This window comes from Seriola aureovittata, chromosome 12 (genome assembly GCF_021018895.1).
Source record: "Seriola aureovittata isolate HTS-2021-v1 ecotype China chromosome 12, ASM2101889v1, whole genome shotgun sequence".
NCBI classification, from domain to species: Eukaryota; Metazoa; Chordata; class Actinopteri; order Carangiformes; family Carangidae; genus Seriola; species Seriola aureovittata.
The window spans coordinates 9,534,033-9,559,237 of NC_079375.1; the positions used below are offsets into that span (position 1 = coordinate 9,534,033).

At 39.4% G+C, this 25,205-nt stretch overlaps 1 protein-coding gene across 1 annotated transcript; it reads left to right on the top strand.

Annotated features, from left to right (window-relative positions):
- The first annotated feature begins 26 nt into the window (after positions 1–26).
- On the top strand, positions 27–17,736 carry mfsd14a2 (major facilitator superfamily domain containing 14A2). The gene is made up of 12 exons (XM_056392100.1): positions 27–263; positions 3,697–3,792; positions 6,304–6,366; positions 8,074–8,201; positions 8,727–8,841; positions 9,033–9,251; positions 10,019–10,132; positions 11,521–11,592; positions 11,887–11,999; positions 13,615–13,712; positions 13,843–14,000; positions 14,108–17,736. Exons 1-12 carry the CDS (start codon positions 180–182, stop codon positions 14,318–14,320), a joined length of 1,473 nt encoding a protein of 490 aa, XP_056248075.1. The 5' UTR covers positions 27–179; the 3' UTR covers positions 14,321–17,736.
- Positions 17,737–25,205: the final 7,469 nt, after the last annotated feature.

Below are 25,205 nucleotides of genomic sequence, written 5' to 3' on the forward strand. Positions count from 1 at the left end.
GGAAGTGGGGTTGAAGTGAGGTGGGGATGAGAAATCATCATTTAGTTAGCTCGCTGTTAGCTACTGCCTGGAGCTGACTGTCGAGGTGTTATCAGCTTAGTAGCCGATATCAGTATATATTTTTCTTTTAACAGGCGCAACGATGACCCTCTGACACCAAGAATGGACATAAGTTAACAATGACGGGGGAGAAAAAGAAGAAAAAGCGGCTGAACCGCAGCATTCTTCTTGCAAAGAAAATTATAATAAAAGATGGAGGAAGTGTGAGTTAAATATTTATTTATCTTCGTTAACTTAGCTTGCCACTGAGCTACACTGGCTATCAGCCGCTGAAATTGATCACTAGCCTTGTTTATTTCATAAAAAGCAGCAGTATGCGGCGGCTTTTGGTGGTTCGTTCCCGGCAGGTAGTGTTAACTGTAAGCTGGGACCGCCTAGCTAAGTGGCTACCACAGCTAGCCGTGAACTAGCATCAGCTAATGTTAGCGGCCTGCGTGAGCCGGCCGTTTACACGTCAGCTTGGCTAACCGTTAGCTGTGTTTTTCTTTACCGACCGTCTTTCCACAGTAATCCAGACACCATGAATATTAGTTTATTTAACTCTAACAAGCAGTTAATGTTAACGGCACCTCACGTTTGTTCACATCTTGTTAATAATACGTGTGACAGAGCAGCACACACAGGCACAAACGGAGGCTAAGTTAACATTAGCTCACTAGCATATGTGTCTAACGGTGATTGGGGTTGTTTTTTACCCTGTTGCAACAGACAATGTTTCAGATTAGTTTTGTACTACTAATTTTATGAGAGACAATGTGAGGTGATTTCTCGGAGAACGCAATAGATCCTTCGTCGATAATGTGGTTAGAAAGAGTACTTTATTTGGGAAATTGCAGTGTGGCAACAGCCAGTTCACATAACTCACAAAAACAATGAGGTTGGCAACAAACAATGCAGTTAAAGGCTGAATTATATACAATGACTAAATGGAATATAAAAATAAATATCAAAAATAGAGACTAAAAATCCGATAGCTACACTATGTGCTGAATATTCACCGTACAATGGTGGTAATATAATTGAATACACTGGACATTAATGTAAGCAAGGTAGATAGATATATAGGAGAGAGAGATGCACAATCCTTGAAAGATCCGATTAATCTCATTTATATAAGATGTAGTATATGGTGTGATATATAAATGGGAGAAGGTAAAGCATTTAACTAAACATTAAGGTAGGTTGAGAATAAGCAAACAAGTTTGAGTTAACATCCCAGGCAAGTAAAAACACTGACTGCCTTTGCTCAGGCCAGCATCAGCTGTGCCCTGTAGTGTAGACTGTAACTGCTGTATATGCTGGCTCTTCAGAATATGATGGTGTTGATGTTTGGTTAAACATCAGCCAAAGCCTGTTGTTTCTGGTAAATTTATACACCTTCTCTGGTTCATTGACACCTGTAACACAGCTATAATGAAACCATTCTACAATGCGATTAAAATGCCCTTAAGTGGAAGCTTCAAACTTCCTTATTAAACAGAGAACTACATATCATATCAGGAACTGTAGTTACTTGGATCATTTAGATGGTGGACATGATGATTATCCCAAATTGGGCTGTTGGCAAAGAGTGAGTATGATAGGTTTGTTATAAATACAGTGAGGCGGCAGTGCTGCTTATGTAATCAGTTGGGCAGCTATGCCAAACATGTTGGATATCCATATGAAGGCACACAGATTTGTCATCATAATGAACAGAACAAGAAACTGTTGTTTTCACACAGTAATGGTCCTCTCAGCTTGATGACAGCCTTGCATCTACACCTGGCTCTATTCCACTGAGGTCCTTGGTTCAGATTATTGTTTTTGCTTTACTGGTTTACTGCAGCTAGGGTCTGACCACTCAGCCATTAAGATTCCACTTTCAACATCTAGCCATTGCATCTAATAGGCTTACACACAGTAGTCAATAGCAAAATATGATTTCTAAATATGGAGGTGGGCGTAATTTCAAGAGAGGAAGTTGCAACATTCATACAATGAGACAGTTACAGATTGTTCCTCATTGTTTCCAGAAAGCAGATTATCTGACCATACACTTATCTTGGAACAAAAGTCTTTGAGTTCATCTGATTTACACCATAAGCAGTCATACCCAGTCCTGTAGACCTTTTTTTCTGGGATGCTTTCACTTTCTCCACAAAGAGGAAATGACAAACCACATTTGCAGGTAAAGAACCAACTAGTGTCTTAGTGAAATCAGCCCTGGCCTTTTTTACAGTCTCCACGATTCACACCTCATTGTGTTTCCTGCCAAAGATCCTGCTCAGCATCTATGCTCACTCCATCACACTTTCTCTTCACCTCACTGACTTGTATAGATTTTACAATGGAGCAGTGAGGTGACTTCCTCTACCAGGAGCTGGTTGTAGGAGAGATAAAAATGGTGTCTATTTGTGTTTTACTCATTAAAGATATAAGTCTGTATTCAGAGTGACCAAGTAAAGTATAGCACAGAATATTCTGCTATTTTACCTGTTAGATTAAACTATGATTTTAAAGAAGAAAACCTTAACGTGTTTTGTGAGTATTAAATGTTATTATAATATACTTACATTACTCTGCATAAATGAATGTCTTAGTGAAATTAATCGTCTTTTGCTTTATATTCTGGTCATTTACTTGCACTCAAGACAATTTATTTGTAATCAGAGTAAGGCAATATAGCAGATAATGCAGATGTCATGTAAACAGCTTAATCATGTTGTCTCCCTCATATTAATGTTGTAATTAGAGTAAATTATAACTGGATTAATGGAGCCATGGTGCTTGCATTGCTTTCAAATTATTCTTGTCATGTATGCAGCTTAATCGCTTTTTGTTTTTGCTGTTTCGATTTTAACACACCACAAATCTCATGTTCTGGAGAAGACACGTGTTGGAGAAAGAATCATAATTAGCAGAGTGGCTTGTGGCTGTTTTTAAAAAAAAAAAAAAAAAAAAAAAGAAGTGCTTCCTTTTGGCAGCAGAGATGCTGCTTTCTTGTTAGAACTGATGGCAACAAGTAAAGTTTGAGATAAGATTCTGCACCATCAGGGTATATATCAAGCTGCACTAGCCTGGTTCCAGACCTCTGAATTGGAGCTTACACCTCAAATGTACTCAGCAAGTCAAATAGAATAATTATACAGTATTATGTAAAATAAAATAACTATTATTATTATTATTATTATATGGGTTTACGTGAATCATGTAAATTAAATAATCAAAGAGTCACCTTAATCTGGTGTCATGCAATAACACTGTGTGTGCAAATGTACCTAATGTTGTAGCTAGTTTTAGTTACTGTATGTGGGAAATACTAATATAAATGGTTGTAATAAACAGGTCTGGTTGGTGTTGTGTTAAACTCAAATTTCAGTACTACAATGGCCAATCAACTTTTCCCTCATTTCAGAGTAAAACATAAGTTTCACATCTTCTTTATGCACTCTTACCCAACTGTGGGTTGTCCCACAGGATCAGGTGATGCACACTATCATTAGGCGAATGTTGCCTTAAAATAGATTCCAGTTTAAGGTTTGATATGTTAATGTAATACCACTAACAGGCACTTTGATGTATGTTGAGATGTTCTTTTGCTGCTTGTCGGCTAAACACCTTTCTATCTGTGTGTCTGTCTTTGTATCCATCCAGCCTCAGGGAATCGGTGAGCCCAGTGTTTACCATGCTGTGGTGGTCATCTTCCTGGAGTTTTTTGCATGGGGTCTCCTCACCACCCCGATGCTCACGGTAGGCCCGGCTACACCCACTCTTAACGTCGACACACTGTTATGTAAACTGACATAACGGCTTGTAGTATATTCATACGCCTACACCTCTCTTCTCTGAAAACCTTGCCAAAGAGTGGCATTTCCCATTGACTGGAATCACACAAGGCCCATCAGTGTCTATGAATAATTGAATCCCTAATCAAATGAGCGAGGCCCAGGGTGACGCAGTTTTGTTTTTTGTTCGTGTGTGTTGGCAGATGTTTTGGGCAGGCGCTAATGGACTGAGAAATATGAAAAGGGCATCAAACAGTTGTATTGTCTGAGCACCAGTTCTTTGTTGAAAGGCTTATCAGGGGGTCACTGGTTTGTGTTGTCAGGCCACAGCACAGATGCCAGGCAAACCACGCCACACATTCACCTCAGTGCACTGCAGAGTGCTGTGGTTCAAGTATTTTGCTACAGGCAACCCAAACAGCATTATTTAGTGGCTTTTCATTCCAAAATGTGACCTGTTTTTTAAAAAAAAATTTGCCACCAGGAAATCATCAGTCAATATTTAAAAAAGACAAATGATTGTTCCCTCAAAACAAGATCTATTTCTTATGAGAAGTGTGAAGATGACTCACATCGATGATATGCTTCATTTCGTACCGGCAGGGATTGTATACTAATAATTTTCCCTTTTCTGACATTCGCTTTTCATTTTTTAGTCAAACTCTGCATTTGTTCAATTCCTGGCCATTTTCTTTTATATGCGCACATTTCTCCTCCAACATAAATTACTGTGTAGAAACTGGTATCTCAAACAAATTATAAGCAAACATCTGTGAGCCACATGATGTGAACCAGACAGGCTTATGCAATGCATACTTTCCAGCAGTCTCTTGTTTGAAGAGGTGGTTGTGTGTATAACTGTTAAGCATTAATTACTGGGGGTTTGTTGCCCTCGAGATCCCAGGGCGGAGGCAGGATTTGCATTTTGGACTAATCAGAAGGCGCCTGAAAATGAGAGGGACTGCTTCACTGCTCCCAATGAGCGCACTGCTTCATTAGTATCCAGCAGCAACAGTCTTCACTGAGCATTCACAGTCTGTGTGTGTTGGGTAACTGACTCCCAGAGGAACAGAGGGGATTCTTAGCCATGCCATGAGCTTTCCCTCTGTACCCCTCAACAATAACCACATCCTGTTGTTCAGTCTCAGTCAAGCCCCACATGTCCTAAATTAAACTAAGGCTTCATGTCCCCACACCGGTGTCACTGACACTTACACACAATATTTGCTGCACACTGACGTTATGGACTTTGAACCAAACATCCCATGGATTTTAACCATCTAAACACCCTCCTTCCTCTTTGCATTCCCATGAGGTCTGTATATATATGCTGAAATACTTTACTACAGTTGTTTGTATTGTGTCAGCTGTAAACTAAACATTGTCACTAATAGAAAACCTCTCTATATTTTTGTTTAATATGTTTGTAATAATAACATTCCCCTTGTTAGTCCTTTATTATTTTTTATGTAAATATGTATTCAAATGCCAATTTCCAAATGAAGAAATATTTAAAAAAAAATGTTACAGCAAGACAGTTTTTCATCACGTTGTAACATGACATTATAACACAACAGATTCGAGAAACATATGTGGTGAGAGGTCTGATTATTACCCAGGTCTTGTAGCCAGGACCTAATATGAGGGTTGAGTGAGGCGGTAAAGTTGTCTAGTCTCTGCGGCTACACTCTGTTTCACAATCATATTTACTAAAACAATAAATGTTCACCCTCAACAAAACAGAGTGAAACAAACAGTGAGTAAAAGTACTCAGTCATCCAGTCTGACGATAACCATGAATGACGTCTGTAACCTTGACAACAGACCTGGTACAGACCAAATCTGGCCACTTCATCAGCGTTGAAAAGTATTTGAGCACACAAAACAACACGAACTTTACAGCCACTTTAACGTATGCCAGTGTTAAATGTGTACATGCTTTTAATGTGGACAGTTTTTGCCCCCGAACAAAAAAAACAGTTGGGGCACAGCCTCTGTGGAAATACACTGACTGGGCTGAAAATATGTATTAAATTCAAACTCAGATTGGCTAGAGGCCACTGAAAAAAATGTAGGTAGGCCATGGCCTGTCACATTTATGACCAAAGAGGATGTGTGAAATAAACAGGCTTCAGCACTCGCATGAGGAACGCCAACCATATTTATCTGCCGAGCGATTGTAGCATGAAACTCAGTTTAATGCGTGGTGTGGTCAAAGCCGTGAAAATATTTGTATGTAATATGTACAATATTCATATTTCTTCATAATGGTGAAAATTTGCAGTGTCTTGTTTTCTGCCATAGACCTCAATGATTAAATGTATGGTTTATTTTCTTAATTTTAACTGTCTGTCGTTTGTTGAAATAGTGGATTTTTGTTCAGAACAATCTCACTAGTGTATTTCACTGTGTGAAACATGATGCAAACTCTGTAGATGAGTGGTTTAATCTGGTGTTATCTGTGTTTGCTCTCCAGGTGTTACACCAAACATTCCCCCAACACACATTCCTGATGAATGGGCTTATCCATGGTGTCAAGGTAAGAGACAACAGTATACACAAACGGGAAAACTAGCTTCAATATTCTGTGTCATGACAGTGTAACGGTAACATATACAGGACAGGTCACACTTATATGTTAAGTTATCTTTAATCTTTTTATCTACAGCATGGTAGCAAGCAATAGTATCTTTCCGTACTGTTCAAAATGTAGTGACCAACATTTTTGTGCACTGTAGAGCTGATTAGAAATTGTTCACAAGAAATAAATAAGCAATAACATTAACACTTTCTTTATACTTTTGTAATTCTGCGGCGTTTTTGTGGATTAATCAAATATTAACTGTATTTAGTCGCACAGTAAGGCACAGCAGCTGTTTTTAAGGACTACATCTGCTGTCAATTAACATCCTCCTTCAGCTCTGCAAGTTTGTCTTTCTTCTATTTGTCCAGGGAAGATTTGCTGAGCATGTGTGTTTCTGTTCAGATACGCCCTGCTTGACACCCACAAGCTTTCCAGTAACCACAGCAGTTTCCCCAGCTGGCCACAGAATAGCTCAGCTGAAGCACCTTTCAAGGGTCAAGTGCACCTGAGCTGTAGTTATTCAGGGAGGAGAGTGTCTAAAGATAGGTGGAGAGGACACTCTGTAATTATTTTCGTTTTGTTTTTTCTTTTTGTTTTTTCTTTTCTTTTTGGTGATTGCAACTGTTGTGATGTCAACACAGCAAACATCTTATTCTGTGATTTAAGAAATATCTCTGAAACTAACAGGAAGTTAAACTGGTTTGAGAGTGATTTTGCTTTAGACCAGACCTCAAACCAGCAGGCCTCAGGTGCTTTACTATTGTCTTCATTCCTCAGGTTCCATGTCTTTCCAGTGTGACAGATACAATAGCTTGATCATACCAGATTTCATAAGCCATATACAAGACCTTCATTTGTACAAACAATAGGTAAAGGTATTGGTTCCCTTTTTGTTACTGTGGCTTTATGAGGACAAACCCAGCAGCCACAGCTAGAATTGATGAGCTTTAAAAATGTGTGACTGGCGTTAATTTTCCACATGACTGTTAGCTATCTGCTATCTGTTAGCAGACTGTTAGGGTGTAGTATCGTGCATAGACTGCAGTTACGCTCTGCACATGGGCCTCTACCTACCTGTAAGTTTCAAAACTGGCTGTGTGGACCAGGGATGTTCCTAACGACTAAATTAAATAAAGATTTAGAATAGCTGACCAGTCTAAAAGTAAGAAAACAACCAGGAAACAGTTAAAATTGCTGTAACTGTAATGTCTGCTCTTACTATGCAAGATCACAGCATCTGTGGGTAAACAATATAATCAATCAATTAATCTATCAGACTGTATTTGTATAGCACTTTTCATGCAAATACAATGTAACACAAAGTGCTTCACCCGATAAAACCAAACAGAGCTGCTTTCACTGTGTCATCTTTCCTACTTTCCACCTTGCTTGTCAACAACATCTCAGCATTGATGTGGGTAGAGTAGTATTTCCGCCGACTAGCAAAGGCAGCAACGTTTTAATCATTTGGTCGACTAAGCACGCATATCTCTAGTGTTGACAGTGTGTGTGAGTGTGTGAGTGAGAGAATAACATTTCCTGTGGATCTTTGAGTGATAACTTCACTGAAGTTATCCATTAATAGCTCTCTGTTCAACCAATACGTTCCTCTCAAAGATTTTTCTGATTGTTATCCCATGTCTCTCCATACGTCCCTTCCAGGGCCTATTATCATTTCTGAGTGCCCCACTGATTGGAGCTTTGTCAGATGTATGGGGACGCAAGTCTTTCCTGCTGCTAACGGTCTTCTTCACGTGTGCACCCATTCCACTGATGAAGATCAGCCCATGGTGAGTGCAAACACAAAGTTAAACTTTTCAGTGTTTTTTTGATTGTTTTGGGGGATTTTCGTACATTATGTGGTGTGTAATGCATAAATGCAAATACATAAAGGAGTATTTAAACATACTTTTGACAGTAAAAAAAAAAAAAGAAAAACAAGAAGGATGCCACAGAATGCCTTTGTGTATTATCAACAACAGCTCATAAGCTTAGCTTGTTGAAATAGTCTATGAAAGGTTACAAAATCAATTCAAATTGGTTTATATTCCCTCTTGGTTAAAATTACAATATATTACAATATTGTGTTGGTGGGTTCCTCTGCTTCCCATTTAATAGAATCACTCTACATGCGAACAGTGTTACAAAAGAAATCAAATTATATTGGTTATTTGACAACTCGATATTAGAAACTTTAACCTCAAAGTCAGCTATAGTTTGAAATATTTGTTGCTTGAACCAAAGTACGTTACAATTTAAATAGGGTCAGCTTTACTTTATCTGTGCTGAGAAGCCAAACTCTTTTCTTCTTTCAGGTGGTACTTTGCAGTCATCTCTATGTCCGGCGTCTTTGCTGTCACCTTCTCTGTGATCTTTGCCTACGTGGCGGACATCACGCAGGAGCATGAGAGGAGCACAGCATACGGTTTGGTAAGAAGATGATTGAAAACTGATCAGCCCTGTTGAATATGTGCATTAATGTTTTAAACATTATCAGAATGGTTATCAAAGTAGTTGACCAAATAAACAAAAGTCAGAGAAAATTAAAAAAGCATTACAATGGAGGCCAAAACATAATTTACTGTTTTTGTCAGCTCACCTCTGCTTCGCCCTCCCTCCAGGTATCAGCTACCTTTGCAGCCAGCCTGGTTACCAGCCCGGCCATCGGAGCCTACCTGTCTGTTGCCTACGGTGACACCTTGGTGGTGATCCTGGCCACGGCCATCGCCCTGCTCGATATCTGCTTCATCCTTGTGGCTGTGCCAGAGTCGCTGCCAGAGAAGATGAGGCCAGCATCGTGGGGAGCACCGATCTCCTGGGAACAGGCAGACCCCTTCGCTGTGAGTAAAAACACAGTCATCTTTATTGGTCATATGTCATCAGTTATGACCCAGTAATATTCACAGGTTGTGTCCAACCAAACAGCAGTTTTTAGTTTTCAGTGTTTTGGTTTTAATTTAAACATGATTAAGGTTAAGCTATTGAGAGGAAGAGTTTCCTTCACAGTAAATTGAACTGTACAATTTAGCCTCATACTGGGAACACACTTAATGGTGCTGCAAATTATGTGCAGGACGCTCACATACAAATGCCTGGCAGTCTCAGGAAAAAAATGAATGAACGAACACATTCATTCATCGTTATTAATTCTTGCATAGCAACACAATGATACATAACTAGATTCCCTGAGTGATGTTGTAGGTTCAGGGATGACTTGGTTCTTTATAAAGAAACTAGTTTATGTTCATGTCTATTGAAGTAGCATTTGTGCATGTCCGTCTGTGTGTAGATCTGATCTCCTGATTTCCTTGAAAAGAAAAATTAGATTTACATGAAAGTGTTGAAAACTTTACAGACAGAATTTTAAAAAACTGTGAGCCTATCCTTTAATCTAGAGTTCATATCAGTACAACCCTTGCAATTCAAAGATAGATATATTGATATAAATATAGAGTATATGCAGATTAAAGTTTTAATTAACTTTCTCATCAGCTTTACAGTTAAAACATTCATTATGATTTTACCTTTGCAAACATGGTTAAGTCGGCACTTCAGCAATGCCACTGATATTGTTTATGTTTTGAATTCTTGCTGTTCTCTCGTCCAGTCTCTGCGGAAAGTGGGTCAGGACTCCACGGTGCTCCTCATCTGTATCACAGTGTTTCTCTCCTACCTCCCCGAGGCCGGCCAGTACTCCAGCTTCTTCCTCTATCTCAGACAGGTAACACTCTACTCGTCCTGCCAGAAAAGTCACAAAAATGATTGGATTGCACACACAAACATTGTTTAGACACACCATGTACACTTGCAAGATGGGTGTAGTCCAAACCATGAGTCCTCATGTAATGTAGTAACACCTACTGAGCACTCATGAATCAGAGGGTCAATGTGTTACCAGGCCAGTGTGATCCCGTCGCTATATGGTCGCTAGTGACCAGTTGTGGTTTCTCAAGGACATTATAATTTTGGATTAATATGTGACTGTTGTATGTGACAACATTAACATCATACTTTTGCCATTTATGTTGAAAATAAAAGGCAGAAATTGCGACTGGAAAGCTCAGGGAATAATCTCAGTACAGCTGGGGGAAATCTGCCGAGCAGCCACTTTCACCTACATTGCTTTAAGATTGGATCAGCAGGTTTGCCGAGCAGCATTTTTCAGTGAGTTATTAAGTAAAGCAAATTCATTAAGTGTCTCAGCAAAATGCAACCACAGGAAAGCCAGTGCATTTGAAAACGCAAGTAGCCAGAAACAGACAGCTTCAGATTCCTGTTAATTTATTTGTAGACTGGTAGCATCTGGAAGCAGCTGGACTGACGAGGTGTGATCTCCCCCTTTTTCCATACTGCATGAACTGAGGATTGTACCAGCCACAACAGGTCCTGGAGACACCCACTATAGCAGGAACTAGCACAGAGGGGGTTTTTAGTACTTTGGCGGGTTGTTTATATGACTGGACAGATTTTGTCACCATGATAGCGCCGCAACCATGCAAGATACAGTCGCAAAACTTAACGGGCCTGTAGTTGAGATCGAAATGAAGGCCGAGTTCGAAAATGGGTGTGGATCAACCCCCGAGTACTGAGTAGTCAGGGGTCAGAATGTCAATATGTTGACAGGTGTGGTCTCTGGTGTGAGGGTTAGTTAACTTCTCTAGATAACTTTGTGTAAACAATGTCAAATAAACCGGTCTGACACACACACAGATCTTATACCTTTCTTCACACATAGGGGCTAACATTACTCACCACACCCTCATGTCCTCTTCCACTCAAAATTGTCGCTTTATCATACATCTCTCCCTATTCATTGTCGTAATTATACACGCCTCTTGCCAGCTGCCCTATTATTGCTGCCTGTAAATAATGGGCAGCATATTTGACCTAAATACACAAGAGAAAACAAGGAGAGGAAAAAGAGAAGCACCTTTTGTTGTTCCAAGATGCAGTAGTAAACAGCATGTGTTTACAAAAGGCCACAAACAAACACCCTTCTTCCATTGTGTCTCTTAAGAGAGTAAAAAATGGTAACTGCTTCTGGTTGTGCTTGTCTTTAGGTGAACAGTCATGTCCTAACCTGTGCTATTTTAACTGTTTCACCCTCAGGTCATAGGCTTCTCATCAGAGACAGTGGCTGCCTTTATCGCTGTAGTGGGGATCCTGTCAATACTAGCACAGGTACTGAAAAAAATATTCCTGTTCTAGACTTTGTAATCCAGAGCATTTTTATTCTGCTTAATATTTTTTATTGAGCATTTCTTTTATTGATTTACCTGCCGTTTATCTGACAATTGATATTGTCCTATTATCCTGTCAAGTCAAATTTTTTATCAATTATTGACAAATTATTTCAGCTATACATCAAAGTCAAGACTCAAGAGTGATATGAAAATTATTAAAAATGATTTGTTGCATTACTTGATGCCTCCCTTAGGGCTGTCATGTTTAACCTGTGGGCTTGTGTTTCCTCAGACGGTGGTGTTGGGGATCCTGATGCGTTCAATAGGAAATAAGAACACAATCCTGCTTGGCCTCGGCTTCCAGATCCTCCAGCTGGCGTGGTACGGCTTTGGCTCTCAGCCCTGGTCAGTAACACACACACACACACACACACACACACACACACACACACACACACACACACACACAACTTTTATTCAACCTGGCTGGAACCCCATTGGTGGAAGATTGTGTGACATAATTAAATTATAACACTTTGAAAATGTATATGATTGATTCATTAAGAAATAAGCTTTTTAATTCTTGAAAGCGGTGTTTGGATCTTTTGGTTACGTATGTATCAGTGGAGCTCATACTAAATAGTTTCAGCTAGCTTCACAAAACTCAGTAGAGATAGCGTGAAACGTAATTACTAGCAAATATCATTCCAAGAAAGGCAGGAAGTCCGTCTAATGTGTCAAAGCATTTCCTGTAGCATGGTGCGAAACCACAGTCCTAGTCATGATATCTTAAAATCAGTTAGAGGTGGTTCATTCCACTGTAGTCAAACACCACACATTTAACTTTTATGACTAATGTTTATGGCAGCCACATCTAATGTGTTCTTTTGCTTTTAGTGTATTTTAGTTTCATTTCTTTACTCAAATAACATGAGACAGGATCCAGTAAGATCAAATCTACAAGAGGAATCATAATTCGAATCAATGCAATCCACACAGTGCTTAACCCTATGTGGTTCAGGCACCCCACCCCCCTTTGTCTTCTGTGTTTTGCCATTGGATTTCATTTAAATGTATTGAAACACAGTAATTCATTGCTGTTTTGCACTAGAATTCCTTATTATTGTCAACTGTTGTTGTTGTTGTTGTTGTTGTTGTAATCCCCTGACAAACCACTAGAGGGGAGCATGGCCATAGCCAGAGTCATGGAACAGTGGCAGAAGGGTGGTGACACTGTAATCTGATAACAAAGACTCTTTAAAGGCATCAATGTAATGTTGTAACTTGGAAGACTTTGTTTGACTCATAAAGGCTGAAATGATTTCTTGTGTCTAGTAACTATTTTGCACAGGGATTTAACTCTGTGTGATCTTGCAATGCCTTTCAGAGAATGATTATGAAATGAAAAGGCAGTAATACACTTAATGTTGTGTGTTTTCATTTGTCTGAAACCTCAAAATATGAATAAAGGTGCTTTTCTAAGCACCCACCACCCACTGACACAGGTCACATTATCGTTTCTGCTAACATGAGATAATAACAGCTTCATCAGTTTCTGTTTTTGTTTTGGTCTGGAAGGCAAAGGCAGAGCAGCAATAATATCTATTGATTCTGAAAAGAAACATTCACAACAACAAAACATCTTCTTTTTGCTCTTCTCTCCTTTGGTCAATACCCTGGAAATTAGGTTAAATAAAGGTCAAGTTGGCGGTATCAGATATTAGGCTGAGAATCCTTTCCATGTTCACAAAAGGGGGTACAAAAAAACATTTTCCTTTCCGAAATGCAATAGGAATTACATCTTGATCTAATATTAGCTTTGACATTTGACATTTTGGACTTTGGAGGCTCCGTCACTACTTCATATTTATTCAAATAGTTTATTTTTAATCTTGAGGCTTTAACCATAATAGGCTAAACAACCTTTAACTCACCTTCAAGAACATGTATAAATCAAATTTTTGAAAGGTTAAATAGAGATTTGTTTGTATCCTTAACAAATGTGTGTTGTTGGTTGTAGGATGATGTGGGCAGCTGGAGCCGTTGCAGCCATGTCCAGCATCACTTTCCCTGCCATCAGCGCAATTGTGTCCCGTAATGCAGACCCAGACCAACAAGGTGAGTTTCTCAACTGTTTGTGGGCATATGTTTGTCAGGCTGTATTATATGTTATGTATGTCAGAAAATGGACGTCTTGCTGACACATAACTTACACACTTGTAACTTGTATCTGTCTGTCTGGTTGCAGGTGTTGTCCAGGGGATGATTACAGGGATTCGGGGCCTCTGTAACGGTTTGGGCCCTGCTCTTTACGGTTTCGTCTTCTACTTGTTCCACGTGGAGCTGACCGACACGGATGGCTCTGAGAAAGGTGTCAAACCCAACATGGCCAACCCCACTGATGAGGTGAACATTCATGAAAAATGGCATTTGAGTCATTTTGCATCATACAAAGAAAATGTTGCACATATGGTAGCTATACTTTAACTAAATATTTCTTGCCCCCTCTTCAGAGTGCCATCATCCCAGGTCCTCCATTTCTGTTTGGTGCATGCTCAGTGCTGCTGTCTCTGCTGGTCGCCCTGTTTATCCCAGAGCACACGGGCCCTGGCATGAGGCCAGGCGCCTACAAGAAGCACAGCAACGGGGCGCAGAGTCACTCTCACAGCCCACAGGGCAGCGGGGCAGAGGGCAAGGAGCCTCTGTTGGAGGACAGCAGTGTATAACCTCAGCTAAGGGGGGGGCAGACACCCTCACTCCACCCCAAAACCCCTGCACACATGGACAGATACACACATTTTACGACATGGCCACACTTGTACCTCAGGCATCAGACTCAAGTGCCGCGAAGAGGTCTTTGTGTCTGTGTGTTTGTGTCCACAGCACAAAAGTGGGCAGTCGTTCGTTAGCAGCCCTTTTTCTTTTTTAAAAGCAGGCTATTGTGAGGACTCTCTAAAGACCCTGTATGAAGAGAGTGTGAGTATTTTTCGGGCTGCAGTGGAAAGGTGTGTGTGACTTGGCTGAGCTGGACTCTAATCCTTGGTTTCTATAAAGCAGTAACAGAGTGGAGCATACAGCAGTACGCCCCCCCTCCTAGAACCGAAGTGATTTGGTTTTGAGTGTGAGTGGGGTATATCTCAAATGTTACTAAATCCCTGTGTGATTATTCATATTCCTCTGTAGCCAGTGAAGTGGCAACTTTGTCTGTTTGTCCAACGAAAGCGTAACAAACAGTTAGTTGAGCACTTGTCTAATGGTCTTTCACACATTAACTTCTGTTCTGATGCGACTACAGCTCTGTTAAAGCATCCAAGAAGGGAACACAGTTTTTCCTCTGTGTGCACAGCAGGGAAGCACAGCAACTATAAACCTGTGAGAGGAGACTCTGCAGACCAGTGTTGGAGAGGCGCTGCCTAATCTCAAGTCAGGATGGGTCAACCAGTTCACATATGAAAAGCTTCGTAAGACCACACTTTGTTTAAATGTCACACTTCTTACAGAGAGAAGTGTGCAACTGAGACCACTTTATTAGCTGAAACTGTTTTTCAATGTTTACTTGCCATTCTCTAGATTAGTAGTACAGTTTGGGTTGTATATTTTTCTCTGTTCAAACTGAAGGCTAGTTGTGCTTCAAGTTTTTATTCAAGAAACAAATGTTGCCTTGAAGTGACTTAAGATAAATATATATATATATAGACATTACGTAACCTGTATGAAGACCGAGGTCTGAGAAGGCTTTGTAATCTTATGCTATCGCTCCCATCGGAGCCGTTACACACTTTCTATTCCTTTGTTTTCACGTCCTTCCTGTCACTTAGTTTGCTGACATTTATCATCAACAGGGTTAAGGCTTACAGAACCATGGTTTTATTTTAAAAGCCTCTGGACCATTAGGAGCTAGAGCGTTGCTATCAGCATGTCAGTGTTGGCACTGACTGTTAATAAGGAGACGGAATTAATATCATTAGGTTAAACAAAATATCAGTGATGCTGCTGAAGTGGAAAATTCAAAGGTTAAGTGTGATGTAATGTGGTGGATAAAGATTTCGACAGGGGAACCTATAAAAACGTTTTCATGTAATCCCTGACATTTAAGATGCCATACAAACAGTCATTACAAGGCACAGCACATCTCTCAAACAATAACTAACGACAGATGGTCGAAATCTTAGATGTGAAGCACATCATGGAACTGGCTTGTAACTCACTAACTCGCATTTAACAGGTTGCATTTCTTCCACAAGGGGGAGGGGCTCGTTGTCAGACCAGCTCTATACTTGCCAACCTGCATCTCCTATAGGACAAAAAGTGGCAGCGGTAGTAGTCCAGACCAGTAGAAGATGATGTGCTGGTCGCCTCCCACAGGCAAGGAGAGGAAAAGCTGTTTAAATTTTAACAGATGTTACAGCTGCAAATTTTTTTTTTTTAAATATAACATCATTAAGTTTCACTCATGTTTATTCATCCGCACAAAGATGAAAATAACAGCGCTCCCATCCTAATCGACCACTGATGATTACCAAAACGTAGTAAATAAGAAGATACTCATAAAATAAAACCACACCAAAAAAACAACACAAAATAATAGAAATAAATGTTTAAAACAAGTAAAACAACTATTTTAACAACAGAATAAAAACAAACTAGGTTTAAATAAAAATAAAAAAAATTTCATCCTCCAGTGGATACTATATCTTCAAATAAAAATGTCCACAGCAGGAGATCAGAGTTCACATGATGACACTTGGAGCACTGTGAACTCGGTTGTAGTCATCAGTAAATATGATGCAGACAACAAAATAAAACAAAATTCTAACAAAACGTGAAAAAAAACTGTAACATTGGGTGTGTGATAGTTAGTTTTGATTATGTGTTATTTTTCTTGTCAGTAGATGGTGGTCGTCAGCTCGTCTGTACCTGCAGGTGTAAACTGCTGCTGTTACTTTTCTTGCCAGCAGGTGTCACAGGTTAAACATGAACTGCAGCTCTTTAACTGGATGGTCTTGGCTGTGCTTGGTTTTTTTTTTTTTTTTTTTTTTTTGGTGCTTCGCATCAGTGACACTGTGTTCCCTTTGTTCAAATACTGTGTTAACAGCTGGTGAATTATTCCTGTCACAGTTTTGAACAGTTAATTTATAAATGCCTCAAGTGCATTTAAATAACCAAATTACAACCTGATATGGATTAGTAGCTAACGGTGGGTTTCACGCTGTTTAACATCTCTCTGAAGTGAAATGTGCGTCATATATTTTGTGCCAAATTTTTTTTGGTTTGCTTTTTCATACTGTGTGTGTACGTGTGCTTGAGTGATTTGGATTTCTTTTTTCTTTTCTTTTTTTTTTTTTTGCTCATTGTTTTGTTTTCTCTTGTCTTAATGAATTTTTTTGACTGAAGATTTAAGTTTTAATGCTATTTTTTTATACTTTTAAAACTTCATCCAGTCATTCTTAGGAATCTTTTCCAACATTGTGGCTAGATAGTAAATTATCGAATGTCCATCTTTGTTGTTTTCAGTCTCAGTCTTCATTTAATAACAAGCATTTCACCGTGGTTAGTTACATTTAATAAGCTCAAAGTCACTGAATGTTCGAAGCCAAGCTGTACATGTTGACCACACTATACCCTCAACATTTTGACTCACCTGTCATATTGTTTTTATTATTTCAGGGGGGTTGTTACTTAACAGGAGGCTGTAACTGTTGATTTAATCTATGAATATCGCTCTTTTACTTTTATTTTTTCTTTATTTATCGTTTATTGGACCAACACAATAAATTCAGATCCTTCATAAATTGGTAAGATTCTGCACCAGCCCCATGTGCACTCGTACAGCTTACACGCAGATGACTGTAATTGTACAAAAATCACCTGTACGTACAGTAAATGTATATATTTATTGCTCAAGGAGATGGCCACCTCTTGGTCTATTTGGTTGTATGGTGCAATTATTATTATATATTTCTCAAGACTGACCTGCTAGCCACTCCTGTTTTTAGTATGTGGTTTGTGGCCTGAACCCCCTTCTCTGTGTGCCTAAATTTAGCCAAGAAACGAGTATGGCAACATAAGTAAATGGTGGTTATTATGTAAATATGGGAAACTAATGACAAACTATTTATTAAAGGTTTATTGTACAATGAAATGTTTGAGTTTGCCTCTGTGGGTTTTGGGATGTGCACCATATGTTTGCGCCAAAGCTGTCTGAGTGATCCGGGTGTGTCTCAGCAGTGTTGTTTAAAATTAGGATCTTGAAACTAATGGCCGCTAAATCCCATTAGATCCCATTATAAACAATATTCTTTTTAGCTTTTACTTATTGTTCACTGTACCAGACTTACATTTGAATGCTCTAAGTTTGTTGGTTGATTGTTTAGTAATCCTGCCGTTCAGAGTTGTGTTCCGGCTCTAATGCTTTCCTCCACCTACACACTGTATGCAATATACTCAGCTGTTATTAATGCCCAGACCTAAGCTCATTTACTTTCTGAGCCTTTCTTTATTAAAATCATATGGAGGCAGTAGTAAAATTTGTCCAGGGTATCTGCATGTCTTGAAAAGTGTTGCTTAAAAAGCATTGATTTTAGTTTCTGTCCTCTCTGTTTAAAATATTACATTCTCCTCATGGAAGGAGTGTCCCTCCGTCTTCAGGCCCTCCTGTATTGAACCACGCTTTTGTTTAATTTAACACGTTTGGATCCTTTTGGCACTGGTATTAGTAGTGTCAATACTTCGAGGATTGATCTACCCACCGCTGTCATGTACCACATTACAATGTTGACCACAAGTGTCGTTTATAAACCTTTACCAGTTGAGTTTTTAAAACTCAAAACTAGTTTTAAACTGTTACCTGTTGATTGTGAGGTTCCACCACTGAACCTGTGTGCGTGGGTGCATGTGTGTGTGTGAGACATATTTTTGATTTTAATACCTTCGTCAAGGATTTCATTCACTCAGCTATGTGTTGTATTTGCTGTTGGTTTCATACAGAAATGAACTTAAATGCAAATGATGGTGAATTGTGGAATCAGTTTCTACCTCGATATTGTTGATACTTTTATATTTTTATGTAATTTGCAGGAGGAGAGCTTTGCAAGATGCCGTCGTTACTTTTATTTATTTATTTTTTTGCATGTGCTGACATGCTCCTACATGCAATTGAGGGTGTTCTCGCATCGCTTTCACTCTTGCATTTGAGAGATTAGTTTACCCAGACATACAGTGAGGACTCACCAGCCCGTCTCTCAATAATGGGACATTTCCTTTTACATTTAGAGCAGTCTGCTTCACTGGAGTTTCCTTCTCTCTGCTGGAATATGATGATGTACGCAAAAGTGTCCAAGTGGAGCAGCAGGTGTTATGTGGTCTTAACCTGGGATAGAAGAGATAATAATAAGGCTCTTAGCCATAATCCATGCCCATTGTTTCCTGACGAGCCCTCTAACAGCTCTGGGCACTGCGGTGGATTTAGTTACGATGGATTCATCAACACAATGGTGCCTCTTATTGCGCATCCATAATAACCAGCTACTGTACATACTGTGGCATGTGGGCTTCAGTGATGCAGTTGACTGTGTAAGAGACACAACCACCTCGCTACTGTTTTAATATCACACTGTGATGTTTCTTTCCTCCGCACATGAAGACTTGTAGACACACGCTTGACACCTAACTTTTTCCCTTGTAAAACATTCATGGTGCTAAAAAAAGGAGCGGGAATGCTTTAACTTGCGGCCTCCAGTGATTGTAGCTACACAACACATCAACAAACGGCAGGTTCCAGCTTTCCGGGAATTAGAGGCACACGGCCTTGTCAGGATTAACAGCTCTCTGGCAGCAAAAGCATTGGGCATGTTTTAACAAGAGCAACTTTACTGAGCGCTTTAGAGAAGGTAGCTGTTCAGATCACTTCCAAGGCATGATTGCGAGCGCGGGAGCCCCTCAGTGTTTCCCTGTCGTTTTATTTCAATCGTGTTGGAGATGAAAACAGGTCATGTGACTATTTGGGGGAGCTGCTGGAATGTATTGTGATGCAGAGTCGCTGTCATTGCACATTTACTTTCCAGGCTTCAGTTAGGTGCATGAGAGTGGAAGAGTGCTTACATGTTTGAAAACTGGCCTCCTGGACTTGGCTGGAGGCCAGACGCAGTCCACAGCGCCGTTACTATAAATGTGAGTGTCCATTAACCTCAGAGAAGGAGTGCATCCATCAAGCCCTGCCTCAAAACTTAAAGCATTGTCTTTGCAAACACTGGAAATGACAGCAGGAAGAACTCTTTCTTTAGAGCAGTACACCTCAAACCCCACAGACGCACTGGGAAGGGGAAGTGGGCCCAGTGGTGGATGTCCCACTCAGCCCTGACACACGGCAGCATCTTTTCCTGCGATGGAGAAGTGTAGCACGCTGGCGTCTAGGAAGAGCCCTGGGATGAATCATGCGTGAACCTCATTGTTCTTCCAGTCAAGCAGGTCTGTGTGAACCTTAGTTTGTCACTAACCTCTGCCACAATGCCTGCTTTCCCATGTTCTATATGCAGCCCACCAATGTTTCCTCATATGACTTCCTGGCACACGTGGTTGATGATTAACTCAGGGATAGGTGTGGGCCTCCGGGCTGTTTCACACACACCAGGACTCATGCATACAAAACTGCGACTTTTTCCTCCAAGGCCGCACTTAGAAAAATATGATCAATTTTAAACTCTGCGTACGTACCTCTCGCATATCTCTCACAGCTCTTGTAGATACTGTAGACTGACAAACAATAACCCCAGTATGTCACAGTAAGTTCATAATGAGTGAGTCAGCCTTATCATTCTGAACCCTGATCCTGTTGTTTTTGCTGTCGCATTCAAACAGGGTGTTACCCACATCCCTATATGTTGGAATAAGCTAAAGGTTACATGGCAGTTTGTGGCTGTTATTAATACAGCTGCAGGCAGCAGGCGTTTAAAGAGAGTGGCAGAAAAGTGCAGCTTCAGGCTTTTATGTAAGAGCACTTTAATCCCTCCCTGCAGTGAGGTGATCATTTCCAACAGATTTATGTCATTACAGAGAGAGACACAATATAAACTAACACACCTGTGCTGTGAGTGACAGCTAAAGCACCACATCGGTGGGTTTTGCATCTACTTTACGTTTTACTTTATATTCCTACCATTTTCCACAGCTTTTAAATGATTATGTGCCTCATCATGTGGTTTTGCTATTTTCATCTTTGAGGAAATTTCTTCCACCCCTGTGTACAGTATATTAGATTTGTGGTCAACAAACGAAAACATGCAAAACCACTGTTATGGTCCTTAAAGTCTTTACAGGAAATTAGCAACCATCCCTGAATCAGATATCTGACAAACTCTTCATGTCTGCCCCATCCTTCACGTGAACCACACTGACGGGCACTGACACACTGCGGCAATGCAATGAGACTACTCCGCTCTCGACACTTTGACCCGAGCCCTGACCCCAGCAGAGGTCAGGATTATGGGGTTGTCAGGATTAGAAGTCACAGCTCAGAAAACAACCTCTTTTTAGTCCCCAGCAACAGGCGACACTGTCAGCATTCAGATCATGTGTTTATGACTCATTTGTTTTTTGTTCATCTGAGCCTCAAAAACACATCAATAGTTCTGAGCCATAATGACCCTAATCTGACCAAAATAGCAAAGTAGGGTACATACCTTGCTTTGGTCACACTGCTTTAAACCAAATATTGGAGACAATATTTACTGCAAATGACTTCACCCTATATTTGTATGGTGTTTATGACTGTTTTTAACGTCTAGAGCTAAAGGAATAGATGTTTTAAAATAAGTAAGGAAGCATAAATGTCCAAACAGTTGGATAATTGTTGGACATGCAACACATAAAACATATATAGTCAACAGCTTTTTTTTTTTCACTGCTTTTATTTTCTTTTATTGCATGTTGGGTAATTCTATTTCAATTAATTGTATTAAATTGTGGTGCTCAACTGTTTTTAATCTTTGTTATGTTTTGCATTCTTTGCATCTATCTATCTATCTATCTATCTATCTATCTATCTATCTATCTATCTATCTATCTATCTATCTATCTATCTATCTATCTATCTATCTATCTATCTATCTATCTATCTATCTATCTATCCATCCATCCATCCATCCATCCATCCATCCATCCATCCATCCATCCATCCATCCATCCATCCATCCATCCATCCATCCATCCATCCATCCATCCATCCATCCATCCATCCATCCATCCATCCATCCATCCAAGGCACAAATTACTGAAGAAAATCTCATAAATCAAACAGTTTGTGTAAAACAATGCACAGCTGATGAATGTAAAGTGGAAGGTGGCTCTATGCAGTCACTCGCTATAGGCTTTAATCTCATTACAGAACCTCAGTCCTACATACTGTGCACTAAATGTGGGATTATGCTTAAGATATAGAATTCACAGCGGTGCAATTTAGCCCTGCTTCCTCTATAATGCAAGATGTTCCTGCATTGCATGATAGTCCTATCGGCTCAGTAGCTAATTACTGTTGTGCCGTTGGTGACCTTTCTCTCCCTCTTGTTGCCCTGTAAGTGGTGCTTGTTAAAAAGCCTGTCGCTTCGCTTTTCCTGCCAACATTTCAATCGTGTTGCTGTGCACACGTGAGAGTCTTCCTCTCACTACCCATTGTGGTAAATAAATTTGATTACCAAGTGCTGATGAGCTGCTCTCTTGTGTCATGTTTCTCTGAACTTCCCAATGAATCAATGGCTGCATCAGCCGCAGAAAGTGGCCGGCGTACGTTCACACCACCTGCCTGCTCTACAGACAAACTTCAGACAGAGAATATTTCAGGTTTAACTGATGATTGAAAGTGCTGTCAGAGACGCAGCTGCACAGAAATCCTGTAAGAGCTGCCTTGGAGTTTTCCAGTAAGATCTATTTTAGTACAATAAACAACAGGACATGATTATCTTGTACCAAACACGCTGCTGCTTTCGTGGAGGATGTGAACAGGTAGTGACTTAGCAGTTGTGACAGAGATGGCATTGTGGCACAAAAACAAGTCGGGAAGAACAATCTGATATTTTCAGCTCCGTCGTGAACAAAGTGTGAAATACGTAATCTCAAATGTTTTTCCATTATTAGGCCGTCTGAGTGTGAGAACCGCCGCAGGATCAAAAGGAGAATCAAGTGCTGTTTTTAAACAATGAACGAAGGATTTTCATTCCTTATCTTCCTTCTTCAGCTTCCTACAGTAACAGGGAATCTTCTTCACTTTCAAACGTGAACAGTAGGACCAAACCGGACCAGATGCAGCCACCCTTCACTCTTTACAGAGACAGAAATTAAAGGATTTTTAGATTAGGTCCTTTCCTCATAACCATTTGATCTTGAATTCAGTTGGAAGGAAGGTAACAGCCAAGTTAATTTATGTACATGTGACAAAATCCTCTTAGTTGGACATTTTGTATATTTCCCCCCAGTTTCTCTCTCTTAACCAGGTGTGTGTGTGTTTATACAAGATACAACCTGCAACTGCAGAATGTGAAGGAGAAATTTGACAGAAAGCTTGTGTTACGGTATTTCAAAACTGCTCCCATTTGGTTTTCACATCAGTTAAAAACTCTTAATCCAAAGACCTAAATCGACTTTAAAAACACAAAGTACTGTGCTTACATACAAAATGTGAAACCCTAGCTTACATCATATGCTCTATTTTCAGAGCACAGCCACATCCGTGTTTAAGTGCTTTTTATTGGACGAACATGTCACTAAATCAATAAGATGTGCGTTTTCAGGCTTGTAGTCTTGTTACTTTAACAAAATGAGGTGAGAAGTATCACATCATAACTAGTCATCTCGTCAACGCTGCATTCAAGGCTGCGCAGTAGGTATTGAAGGGCCCCATCATGTGACCTGCTGTAAAGTGGAGTTTACTGTATTTTTCTAACAATGTAACTACATTATCTTTGTTTGTTTTTTTTTAACCAATTGGTTTCTATTTAGAGCATTATTTGTCTTGTTGATGAGTTTGTTGTCAGATATGTTATTTAGAATAGAATGGAATAGAATAAACTTTATTGTCTAGCTGACGCAGGGGATTTTCTTTTGGTCTCACCCAGAAAAATAAAACATAAACACGTCCACAATTTACTTCACGTGACATTAACAACAGAGATCTCACACATCCAAAACCATCAGTTGCATCACAAAGATCCAGAGGAGGAGCTACAGACTGGAGCTTGTGATAAGATTGTGTTTGTCAACAGTGTCCAATTATGATTTGTATTCTGCCACACATGGTCACGTATCCTGTTGATCGGCACTTGTTTCTTTCAGGGAAGGGGGCCAGACAGGAAGTAATGGTAGCCAATCAGAGTACTGATCCATGAATAATTATATTATTATTATTATTATGTTGATGATCTCTAAACAGTCTGTTTGAATTGAATCAAATTTAACTGAAAGTGGACTGTTGGTGAAAAAAAGTTACAAATTTATTTACACAAATTTTGTAATAAAATTAGGAAAATATCCCTTTGAACTTGTTCTTATTATCATTATTATTATTGTAAATAATGTTAATTAACATAGGATAATAGAATTTCCAGGCTGCAACTAAGATTATTTTATTTTTTTTTTTATTTTTAAGATGATGTTGCATTATTTGTTCTTATTTTATAGAATAAATGATTCATTACTGGCAGATTAAAGAAAATTACCATTAGTTACATCCCTAAAACTCAGGCTATCTTTTTTCCCTTTAAGTGCTTGTTTTTTCCAAACAAGGGTCAAAAACCTAAAGATATTCAGTTTTGAATTATTGAATTATTTTCTGTCAATATCAGTTAATTAACTAAGCTCTGACAGTTTGGATCTGCAGCACTGTTAGCTCCTCTCAGGAAGTCTGGGACAGACCTCTTCTTACTGTATTTCAACTCATTCTAATGTTTGTATTTTTGGATTGTTTTATGTGTGTAGGCGAGTTCATACTTTGTGCTATTTGCTCATATCTTGCACTGAACTTAAACTTTAAAAAAAAAAATGTAAATCTGGTTTGAAGACATGGCTGAAGATCTGCAGTCACTGAGCTAAGAGACACTGACTTGTGGCCAGGTTCTGGTTTGGTTCTGTTGGAGTGTCTGGTTGGAAGTTTCTTGTATATATGAAATGTCGTAGTTGTAAACTTTTCGTCTTGCTATATGTGGTACAATAAATGTATGAGCATTGTCCCTGTTAATTAACAATGGATGAATAAACTATAATTTCATTAAACTGATTTATTTATTCATTATAGCTTATTCTCATCCTCTATTCTATTTCATTCTCTTGAATCCTATTTAATGGCGTACCTTTAAATGTTTTTTATTGTCCTGTTTTTCTTTTCTTGATGCATTTTACGCTTAATGAAAAGCACTTTGAATTGCCTTGTTGCTGACTTTATTCATTTTATTTCATTTTATTAATCTATTCTTTACCTAACCAGGAAGGCCACTTTAAAAACACAACATCTCTTGTGCCAGGGAGTCCTTGCCAAGATGGGCAAACAGAGGAGGTAAAAAAAGTAAAAGGTTTCATATAAAAGTACAGATGGCAACAGTTTACACCACAAGAACATACAAAAACACA

Excerpts from the sequence above, each read along its gene's own strand:
- mfsd14a2 (XM_056392100.1), top strand. The coding sequence starts at position 180 with ATGACGGGGGAGAAAAAGAAGAAAAAGCGGCTGAACCGCAGCATTCTT. Across the intron at positions 9,252-10,018 it reads AACAGGCAGACCCCTTCGCT|TCTCTGCGGAAAGTGGGTCA; the intron begins GTGAGTAAAAAC and ends TCTCTCGTCCAG. Across the intron at positions 14,001-14,107 it reads TGGCCAACCCCACTGATGAG|AGTGCCATCATCCCAGGTCC; the intron begins GTGAACATTCAT and ends CCCCCTCTTCAG.